At 45.4% G+C, this 11,945-nt stretch overlaps 1 protein-coding gene across 1 annotated transcript; it reads right to left on the reverse strand.

Annotated features, from left to right (window-relative positions):
• Nucleotides 1-620: 620 nt before the first annotated feature.
• On the reverse strand, nt 621-1,461 carry LOC126095207 (N-alpha-acetyltransferase 40-like). The gene is given in 1 exon segment (XM_049909943.1): nt 621-1,461. A coding segment is annotated over 1 exon segment (669 nt). The 5' UTR covers nt 1,332-1,461; the 3' UTR covers nt 621-662.
• Between the last annotated feature and the right edge of the window lie 10,484 nt (nt 1,462-11,945).

Below are 11,945 nucleotides of genomic sequence, written 5' to 3' on the forward strand. Positions count from 1 at the left end.
ACATTGGCAGTTTTCAGTGTATATGAAGGAGAGAGCACTGTCTCGAATCGTCTCTTATCTCAATTCAAGTACTTGACGGTATCATCGGAACGAGTCACTAGCAAAGCGCTCATCTCTCATAGTGAAAGATAATACTCAGGTAGAGCTAGAGTGGTAGAGTGTAGTCAGTAACTGATAAAAAGCCATTCTAAGACACCTCTCCGAGGGGGGTTGAATTACTGAGAAAAAATAAAAGTTTCTTAAATGGTATTTGGAAGTGTTTGCACTCTTACTGATATAATGCAAAACCTCTCCAGCATCATCTCCGCTAAATATCCTACACGTCTAACCCCTCTCACTACATCTACATCTACATTTATATTCCGCAAGCCACCCAACGGTGTGTGGCGGAGGGCACTTTACGTGCCACTGTCATTACCTCCCTTTCCTGTTCCAGTCGCGTATGGTTCGCGGGAAGAACGACTGTCTGAAAGCCTCTGTGCGCGCTCTAATCTCTCTAATTTTACATTCGTGATCTCCTCGGGAGGTATAAGTAGGGGGAACTTGAACTCAAGGCAGTTTTGACGCGATTATATAATGATAAAATATTACTTGGATAAAATGTGTCAATATCTTTGTGATAAACATAATAGTCAATATTTTCAGTCATTTTCAGCAATCCATTACACTGATGACAGTAGCTTCTTATTTGGTTTACTGAGAATTACATATGGAAACTCTTCATAAAAGTTGTCTTCTGGAGAGGTTTCATCCAGTGAATACCTCAGGGCGGTGAAGAAATTTATTGCGTCTGGATTATGTTTCAGGACTGTCAGCACAACTTTTTTCATTTTGGCTGAAAATCCCATCAGTTCCAATACCTGCATCATAAATTTCCCCAGACGTTTTCTCCGAACCGCGGCTTCCAGCTGCAATTCATAGCAATACAAAACTTCTACCCCATAATCTAAATCGAATAGGAAATGCGAGAATGCTAATGCTTTGCCCTCCTTATCCCTTGCTACAAGATATAATGCTCGTTCATCAGTCAGTTCTTCTTTCTTTACTTTCTCATTCCAAACCCAACTGCAAGAGTTGTAAAACGGTTTCATATTGCACTCCAGTAAATTAAAAATCCAATTTCACGTATCGTTGTCAATGTTTTCACTTTTAACACAAGAAAGTGTTGCCTCAACTCCATTTTTGTTGAAATTCCTGAAGGCAGGAAATGGTGCTAGAGGATCTTCTTGAGCATTTGCTTTGTCAACTACAGCTTTGGCAGCAGCTATCTGAAGAGCTTCCTCTCTCTGCTGCAGCCTTTTTTCCTTTCCTTTCGATGTTTTACGCCCCATCGTCAATAATCATCTGCTTTCTGGGCAAGTAATTTGACGTTTCCTCTTCGGACCCTCAGTATCGAAACCGATTATGCACACAGTCTTCTTGATAAGACACAATTCATCCAACGCTCCCTCCTTTTGACAGCGGAACATTACAGGGAAGTCAGCAAATCTCAGCTCACAGCGCCGTCAACATACTGACTGCGCCACGCAGGTGGGACGTTAATGAGTGGGGCGGACGTGGGAAGGAACTGGAATATCACTTCTGCGCCGGCGTAAATTGTCGCCAGCACACCGATCGATAAAGACGTAGCGCGAAAACAGATGGTAGGCGCTGGTCCGAGCGCGCCTGTCACGAGAGAGTCCAGACACACATCGACAAGCAACGCGCCGACAACGCCCTCGCGACGGCACGTATTTAGGCCGCCGCCGCCGCCGCCGCCGCCGCCGCTCACCAGAGTGCCCCAGTCTCACTCACTGACTCATTCGTCCAGTGCGGCGTCTGTCAGTACATTCGCAGAGCTGGCTCAGTTCATGTCACTGGCTACGACAGTTCACAATGATCAGATTAGTGACTGTAGCGGAAGTAGCAGTGAGAGCTAAAGTTTGTAATAGCAAGATTAGCGAAATTGTCTACAACAGGACTATTACTAGTGAGCTTGTACCACAAGAAAAATGTTTCAAATGCCTCTGAGCACAATGGGACTTAACTGCTGAGGTCATCAGTCGCCCAGAACTTAGAACTACTTAAACCTAAGGACATCACACACATCCATGCCTGAGGCAGGATTGGAACCTGCGACCGTAGCGGTCGCGCGGTTCCAGACTGTAGCGCCTAGAACCGCTCGGCCACTCCGGCCGGCTGTACCACAACACATGGACTCTGTTCAAGTTAAGTGAAAATTCATGTTCATAAACAACCATATTAATCCACATGTGCATTTGTGTTGAAGAAAGAGGATACCGGCCACCCTTAACAACATCCTCTCCCTTGCTTCCTTGCGCTAGACTCGACCGCTACGGTCGCAGGTTCGAATACTGCCTCGGGCATGGATGTGTGCGATGTCCTTAGGTTAGTTAGGTTTAAGTAGTTCTAAGTTCTAGGGGACTGATGACCTCAGATGTTAAGTCCCATAGTGCTCAGAGCCATTTCAGTTTGAACCTTGCGCTAGAAGACACAACAACTCGTACATCCCGAGTACTACAGTTGCAGCATGCCTGAACTCTGTCGAACAGCTACCAAAACTGTTTGCGCGTGTGAAAGTTACACAGCAAACTGCGCCTCTCTAGCTGTCCCCATTTCTGAAGTACACGAAATGGAAGGTCTAAAGATCATTTTGCATCACCCAGTACACTTCGCTGCAAGGTTCACGAGACCGGAAAACTGAAATTGGGGGCTGTAGGCTTAGGATCCCCATATGATGCCACTGAGTTTGAATATTGTTTCTGGTCCGAAGTTTTATAGGCTTGAAGGGCACGCGGAAGCATGTTGGAGCAATTTGATTAGTTCCAAAGGCATTTATTTTCAATTACCGGTAACTGAAAATAAAGAATAAGCGATCGAAGACTGAAACGCCATATTTTATTTAATGAACGATCCCGGAATTCCCACTGAGACAATCATGTCTAGTTTTGATAAATTTATTTAACAAAAAAATCAAAATTGGGCTCCCGATGACATAATAAGCTTGTCCCAGTATGACCATTCCCGCTGCCAGTCTCTCTCTCCCCCCCCCCCTCTCCCCCTAGGACAGGAGAGAAGAGAAACAAGCGCTTCACAAATTAGGAACTGTCACGTCGGACTCTGGCCATCGGAGCCGGAGTAACGCCGCCCAGCTGGCCGGAGACCCAGCAGCCAGCGGGCTCGGCGTGCAGGGATTACCCGCGCGCCCGCGGACAGAGTTTCATTTTGATCAGGATCGACTTACCGACGCTCCAATACCCGCGCACCGGCCGAATCGAATATGGCGGCACGGCGCGGCGGCAGGACGCGGCGTGGAGATTACATCGCGCGCGACAACATTTCACAATTCCCGTACGCCCGCTGGCAGCTGGCAGCGGGACGAATATTTCAATTCCAGCGACGGCGGAGGCGGCGGCGGCGGATGTGGCGGGATTTGAAAATATGCGGCGGTCGCAGGTGCAGGGCGAGCCTGCGGTAATCCGGGGGCAGGCTCGGCGGCTGACCCGCGGTGTGGCAGAGCGCAGGCACGGCGGGGCGGCTGCTGTGTGCCGCGCCTGGGGCAGCGACTGACTGGCAGTGGCGTGGCGTGTACACGAGCAGTCCGGGGCAGCGGGCTGGGTGGCAGAGGGCGGGACATAGCGTGCGGCAACAATGGTGAGGGGCGTAGGAGCGAATGTCTGGGCACGTCGAATGCGACTGAAAGGTCTCAGTCTCTGAACTAGAGGTGGGCAGACTCGTCCATCCTTGGGAACTGGTTCACTGCTGATCGTTCTTTTTTGGGAACCGTTCATTTTTACTCGTTCACCGTTCATTTGTGCTTGGTACATGGTTCTTACGAAAAACTGAAAACTAGTAGTGTAGGTGACTGAAGGATGGAGGGCATCAAGAAGGGGCACTTGCTTCCTCCCTGGAGTATAGAGTTTTTATTCATTACAGAATTCTTAAACACTTTTAGAAGTAATATCTGTGATTATGCAGAACCTCTCGTTTAGCCAACTGTAGCCTTGCGTGGCTGATCGCAGGGAAATAATGTAGGGTGGCGCACGGAAAACCGGCCCCGAGTACAGACTGCTCGCCAATTACGGACGATGTCTTGCACGTTACGAGCAGATACAACAAACAGACAAACATGTAATAATTAGGCAGTGAAGAAATAACAAGCTAATGCAAGCAACAATTGCGAAACAATCGATGACGATATGTAGAGAGCTGCAGAAGAGAACATGAAAATCTCACGCGACGCGCATGGGCTATAGCTCATGTAGTCTTGTATAAAATTCTTCGTTTCGACTTCCACTACATAGCTATGCTACGTTGTTAACAATAATCGTTTACACCCTATATATACTTCACGTTGTCTCCGAGTTCGTAGGCGAAGTAGACTTTATGGAAGCATAAAATAAAATGTGGTTTTCTCATCATACTTGCATCACACGCTTAGTAAAAATTAGGTTTTTATTTGCACTATTAAAGGTAATGCAGCAATAATAATAATAATAAAGTTCGCAGTAATAAAGTTTTCGGTTTGAAAGCTCCTTCTGAACAAATGTTTTTCAGATAATAAGTAAATAGCAATCTGTCTTTTCAAATAGAGAGGCACCGCTTTTCCTACTGAGCCAAAATGACCCACAACCCACTTTTTTTTTCTCAAAGAAACCAAACTAGCAGGTAACGCAAATTGGAAAGAACCAAACTTAAAAATAATTAGAGCCTTCCAAAGTGTAATGTTTTGTATATGAAAGATACACGAAAATCGTTTCATATAAATTTTCTTAAACTAAACATTAAGCAAATTATTGAAAGTTAGCCGCTACATCAAGTCGATGAAACCAAAAAAATATATGAATAAAAAAAAAAAAAACACTTGCCTTGTTATAAGTATGTCTTCTGCTGTTCATCGATATAATGAAGTGAGCTTCTATGCCCTTTTGTTACCTGAAAAGACGTACCTATTACATACAACGTAATGTTTAACTAATTTACGTAACTATAAAATACTTTTTGATTACCAGTCGTGGACGCTGAATAGCCAGAACCAAGAGCAAGAACAGTTTTGAACACATGTAAAATAGGCGAGCGCAGTGAACGAAACGAACAACTGGATACTGAACAAACTAGGAGCAGTCGGCAGTGGAACTGTGACACGTGGTCATGCGAAGAACGACGAGTGCGGCCGAGGGAGGCCGAGGCTGGAACGAGAACTGCCGAAGTGACCGCCGCGACCGAAGTGAACTAGTGAACTATGAACCGATCATTTGTCGTCCACGGAAACTATAAGTAGACCGCCACGACCGAAGTGATCTATGAACCGATCGTTCCTCGTTCCAGGGAACTATAAGTGGAACGCCGAGACCGAAATGAAGTACGAACCGATCGTTCCTTGGAATTCGTTCATCGGTCCTTTCGTTCATCTTGGTGAACCGTTCCTTTGCACCCGTTCGTTCGCGAACTACCCATCTCTACTCTGAACCTTACCGAGAGCAGTAGCGCTCCCCTCAGATCTAGGGGTAAGGTGGTCCAGTGGGTAGCCCATCAGAAGCTGAACACATGTCAAGCATGAAAACAGGAGGAAGCTGAACTGGACCGTGAAAGAAACAAAAAGTAAAATAGAAAACGGTGCAGGGACAAGAAGTGCAATAAAGAGCAGCCTGAAACAGCAACGGCATCGTGGGTAAGTGGGCGTGATGTTGGACAGCCAAGCGGGCGAGCCGTGTTCAAAACTCCCTCGTGCCTTTTTTTTTTTTTTTTTTTTTTTTTTTTTTTTTTTTTTTTTTTTACAACATTATGACAGTCCGTCCGGTCACTGAAATGATTATCCTCTTTCTGTAGTCTAGGCAGTCGGCACACCATATACTGGTTACAGAGTATCAGTCACGTGGTAAGAGAACGACACTGTCGCAAGTAAATGTGATGAATCGTGAGAGCAGGCGACAGACGTCTCACAGAAATGAAAACAACAAATAAGCGGGTGTGAACTATCTTACAACGAAAGAGTTCAAATGTCAAGACTTCCACAAAGGAATGAAACTTCAAAAACGTTTAAAACAAATATCTGTTTTGACAGAGCACAGAGAAACTGTGTGATTGTGAAATTGTTGTGTTCATTTGTTGCAGTTGATGTGACAAACTATTACGTTTTAGTCTTTTTTTTAGGAGTGATAACATTCACATTCATACCAACACCTGAATCAGGGAAGGAGCATATTCACTCACTTATCATTCCTACAAATGAGGTTCGTCGATAAGAGATTCCTACCATATGACACATGTACTGGCGCCATTGTCGTGTATGTCACACCAGACGTGTTTTCCGGTGGAGGATTGGAGCAATTGTGCAGAATCAACTGTCATTATGAGTACTTTTTTCTTGCTCATCTCATTTTGTTGGTTATTGTTCGTCGCATTTGTTCGGGGCGGACGACGTCCCATGACACTTGTCCAAGTTGACCCGTTCACAGAGGGCAGCTAACCCTCTGAGATACCGTGCCGGCTACTTAACCACAACATCATTTCTCTTACCGTCAGCTCTATATTGCGCTTGATGTTGAACAGAATGAGATTTTCACTCTGCGACGGAGTGTGCGCTGATATGAAACTTCCTGGCAGATTAAAACTGTCTGCCGGACAGAGACTCGAACTCACGACCTTTGGCTTTCGCGGGCAAGTGTTCTACCACCTGAGCTACCCAAGCACGACTCACGCCCTGTCCTCACAGCTCTCCTTCTGCCAGTCCTTCTGCGCTCGTTGTTGTTGTTGGACCATTCATTGTTTCTATTTTGCTTTTTCTCACAGTCCGAAGTGCTGTTTTTCATGCTTGATCTGCGTTCAGTTTTTGACGGGCTATCCGCTGTTCCCCTTTACCACTAAACATGGGACGGGTACAATGGGCAGTTTCCCTTGTAGGCACTCCAGAGATTTCAGGCCACAGCAACTGAAGATCTGTAAGTGATACAAGGATCGTGTATCTTGCCCACTGTATCTTTTTTTTCCATTCCTCTTCCGATTGCTGGTACGATTCCCGTCACGACTTTGTCTTCTGTGCCCACCTCTTCATCTCACAAGGGAGTCGTACGCCCAAGATGTCACCAATTTTGCTCATCTTTCGCTCCGCTGAAGTACATACTTGCCAACGACCTTGGTGCAGTGGTTAACACCGGTTCCCGTCAGATCGCCGGAGTTAAGTGCTGTCGGGCTTGGCTAGAGCACTTGGATGAGTGACCATCCGGTCTGTCAAGCGCTGTTGGCAGGCGGGGTGCACCCAGCCCTTGTGAGGCAAACTGAGGAGCTACTTGACCGAGAAGTAGCGGCTGCGGTCACGAAAACTGACACTGGCCCGGGGGTAGAGCGGTGTGCTAACCACACGCCCCCCCCCTCACCCCCGTATCCGCATCCGGTGACGCATGCATGTGAGGGTGACACGGCGGTCGGTCAGTACCCGCTAGGGTCCTCAGGGACCTGTTCGGACGGAGTTTAGAGTCTGTAAGTACTGTAAGTACATATTACGATGTAGCTAACGCTGCACTAATACGATGAGTTTCTCGAGCATTTTCGATAGATCGAGATTCAAACTTCTTCAGGCCAGAAAGTTAATAGTCACTCCCAGTTTTGTTTGCTTCTCTTTGTCGTTCACGGAAAAAGACGTCAATAGACGCCATTTTCTTTCTCAGGTGGTACATACCACTTTCTAATAGCTGAGTTATTTCTCTTCAAGCGTCTAGCCTTTTCAGTTTGTTTTCATAATCTTAGTTCGTATATGCTCGTCAAAATTCCCGTAGACGTTAAGACTCTACCAACTCTTTCCACATTCCACTCCACTGTCCAGTATTTTTACATACAGTAAATACACATCCTAAGTGAGAGCAGGCATTGCAAACAGCAGCTGTTGAAATTAAGTTTTTAAGAACAGTTTCAAGTCTCTGTCGGTATGTTTTAGTGACTGGCTGCGAGTAACCAACAACTGGACACTAAACTGTTAATTTCAGAATTCCTGACGATGCTCTTGTCAAATTAAAGAGCGAAATGAGTCAAAGAAAGATGCTACGTTTTGCTTTTGGCAGTCCTGAAAAACTTAAACACGCACCAGCTCTAGAGACACAACAAACTGCAGCTGGACCGACATAAATTTGACCCGACGTCCACATTAGGAGAGGGTGGTTCAAATGGCTCTGAGCACTGTGGGACTTAACTTCTGAGGTCATCAGTCGCCTAGAACTTAGAACTACTTAAACCTAACTAATCTAAGGACATCACACACATCCATGCCCGAGGCAGGATTCGAACCTGCGACGTAGCGGTCGCTCGGCTCCAGACAGTAGCGCCTAGAACCGCACGGCCACTCCGGCCGGCTAGGAGAGGGATGCCAACGTCAACTATGCGCCAACGCTCTGATTTAACCGCCAGCAGACCGAACCGCAACCTGGACCAACCGCTTCGTTGGCACTGATCTGCCTCCCGTACACACTAAGCAAATCTCGGCCACGAAGCAGTCGGCTATCGTTCTTTGGCCAACCAATCATTTCAGAAGTTATTAACTACAGTCGAAGTCAAAGTACAGTTTGAAGCGACTTCACGCCAACCGTGGAATGCTCTTTAACGCTGTTGAGTCAGATTGGGACATTTCGTATTCTTTTCCACAGTAATTTAGTGCTGAAAAACATGAATCAGATCAAAGAGCACTACGTACAAAACAGGCGACGGTACAAAATGTTCAACTGACGTTTCCCAGCCTGTGTTTTAGCCCGCTCTTTTATTGGCTGTTACCACTGTTTTCATCTTGTAGCTCAAAGTGTGATATCAATTGCACGACTGTGTACTTTCCATCACCATTTAGGGCTACTAGAGATCGAAAGGAAGTACACTGAGAATTAGAGCTGCGCAAACTAAAAGACAGAGAGCGCAGAAAGCAGTAACACCTGAATGGATAAGTTCAGTGAAATTTACAAGGTCGGTGCAAACATGTGGTACTCGTCTGGGAAAGACTGCGTAAATGCATGTTTTTATACTTCGACTGGGCTTTACTATCTGCAGTTAGGACTTGATGAGACGTATTTCTTGTTAGGTACTTCAACAGAGACCCACATTTAAGTGATTCTGGCCGCCTCGTAATCACAAAGAAGGCAGGTTTAAGTGTGGAAGTATCGCAGTATTCCACCTGGCGAAAGCCATAAACAAAGTTTACAGCATACCGAATAAAGTGGGACAAGATCACACACTAAGCTTCATAAAAATAAAAAATAAACTGAAATTAACGTTTTCAAATGATATTATGTGAAAACATGGGTGGATCAAACCGTATTTTGTTTAGTGAATGGATTAAAATGTATTATGCCCAATTCAAAAACTGAAAATGGCGCCTTCATGCATTGGGAAATTATTTCTACATCTACATCTACATTTACATCTACATTTATACTCCGCAAGCCACCCAACGGTGTGTGGCGGAGGGCACTTTACGTGCCACTGTCATTATCTCCCTTTCCTGTTCCAGTCGCGTATGGTTCGCGGGAAGAACGACTGTCTGAAAGCCTCTGTGCGCGCTCTAATCTCTCTAATTTTACATTCGTGATCTCCTCGGGAGGTATAAGTAGGGGGAAGCAATATATTCGATACCTCATCCAGAAACGCACCCTCTCGAAACCTGGTGAGCAAGCTACACCGCGATGCAGAGCGCCTCTCTTGCAGGGTCTGCCACTTGAGTTTGTTAAACATCTCCGTAACGCTATCACGGTTACCAAATAACCCTGTGACGAAACGCGCTGCTCTTCTTTGGATCTTCTCTATCTCCTCCGTCAACCCGATCTGGTACGGATCCCACACTGATGAGCAATACTCAAGTATAGGTCGAACGAGTGTTTTGTAAGCCACCTCCTTTGTTGATGGACTACATTTTCTAAGGACTCTCCCAATGAATCTCAACCTGGTACCCGCCTTACCAACAATTAATTTTATATGATCATTCCACTTCAAATCGTTCCGCACGCATACTCCCAGATATTTTACAGAAGTAACTGCTACCAGTGTTTGTTCCGCTATCATATAATCATACAATAAAGGATCCTTCTTTCTATGTATTCGCAATACATTACATTTGTCTATGTTAAGGGTCAGTTGCCACTCCCTGCACCAAGTGCCTATCCGCTGCAGATCTTCCTGCATTTCGCTACAATTTTCTAAAGCTGCAACTTCTCTGTATACTACAGCATCATCCGCGAAAAGCCGCATGGAACTTCCGACACTATCTACTAGGTCATTTATATATATTGTGAAAAGCAATGGTCCCATAACACTCCCCTGTGGCACGCCAGAGGTTACTTTAACGTCTGTAGATGTCTCTCCATTGAGAACAACATGCTGCGTTCTGTTTGCTAAAAACTCTTCAATCCAGCCACACAGCTGGTCTTATATTCCGTAGGCTCTTACTTTGTTTATCAGGCGACAGTGCGGAACTGTATCGAACGCCTTCCGGAAGTCAAGGAAAATGGCATCTACCTGGGAGCCTGTATCTAATATTTTCTGGGTCTCATGAACAAATAAAGCGAGTTGGGTTTCACACGATCGCTGTTTCCGGAATCCATGTTGATTCCTACATAGTAGATTCTGAGTTTCCAAAAACGACATGATACTCGAGCATAAGACATGTTCTAAAATTCTACAACAGATCGACGTCAGAGAGATAGGTCTATAGTTTTGCGCATCTGCTCGACGACCCTTCTTGAAGACTGGGACTACCTGTGCTCTTTTCCAATCATTTGGAACCTTCTGTTCCTCTAGAGACTTGCGGTACACGGCTGTTAGAAGGGGGGCAAGTTCTTTCGCGTACTCTGTGTAGAATCGAATTGGTATCCCGTCAGGTCCAGTGGACTTTTCTCTGTTGAGTGATTCCAGTTGCTTTTCTATTCCTTGGACACTTATTTCAATGTCAGCCATTTTTTCGTTGGTGCGAGGATTTAGAGAAGGAACTGCAGTGCGGTCTTCCTCTGTGAAACAGCTTTGGAAAAAGGTGTTTAGTATTTCAGCTTTACGCTTGTCATCCTCTGTTTCAATGCCATCATCATCCCGGAGTGTCTGGACATGATGTTTCGAGCCACTTACTGATTTAACGTAAGACCAGAACTTCCTAGGATTTTCTGTCAAGTCGGTACCTAGTATTTTACTTTCGAATTCACTGAACGCTTCACGCATAGCCCTCCTTGCGCTAACTTTGACATCGTTTAGCTTCTGTTTGTCTGAGAGGTTTTGGCTGCGTTTAAACTTGGAGTGAAGCTCTCTTTGCTTTCGCAGTAGTTTCCTAACTTTGTTGTTGTACCACGGTGGGTTTTTCCCGTCCCTCACAGTTTTGCTCGGCACGTACCTGTCTAAAACGCATTTTACGATTGCCTTGAACTTTTTCCATAAACACTCAACATTGTCAGTGTCGGAACAGAAATTTTCGTTTTGATCTGTTAGGTAGTCTGAAATCTGCCTTCTATTACTCTTGCTAAACAGATAAACCTTCCTCCCTTTTTTTATATTCCTATTAACTTCCATATTCAGGGATGCTGCAACGGCCTTATGATCACTGATTCCCTGTTCTGCACTTACAGAGTCGAAAAGCTCGGGTCTGTTTGTTATCAGTAGGTCCAAGATGTTATCTCCACGAGTCGGTTCTCTGTTTAATTGCTCGAGGTAATTTTCGGATAGTGCACTCAGTATAATGTCACTCGATGCTCTGTCCCTACCACCCGTCCTAAACATCTGAGTGTCCCAGTCTATATCTGGTAAATTGAAATCTCCACCTAAGACCATAACATGCTGAGAAAATTTATGTGAAATGTATTCCAAATTTTCTCTCAGTTGTTCTGCCACTAATGCTGCTGAGTCGGGGGGTCGGTAAAAGGAGCCAATTATTAACCTAGCTCGGTTGTTGAGTGTAACCTCCACCCATAATAATTCACAGGAACTATCCA

This window comes from Schistocerca cancellata, chromosome 8, assembly GCF_023864275.1.
Source record: "Schistocerca cancellata isolate TAMUIC-IGC-003103 chromosome 8, iqSchCanc2.1, whole genome shotgun sequence".
NCBI classification, from domain to species: Eukaryota; Metazoa; Arthropoda; class Insecta; order Orthoptera; family Acrididae; genus Schistocerca; species Schistocerca cancellata.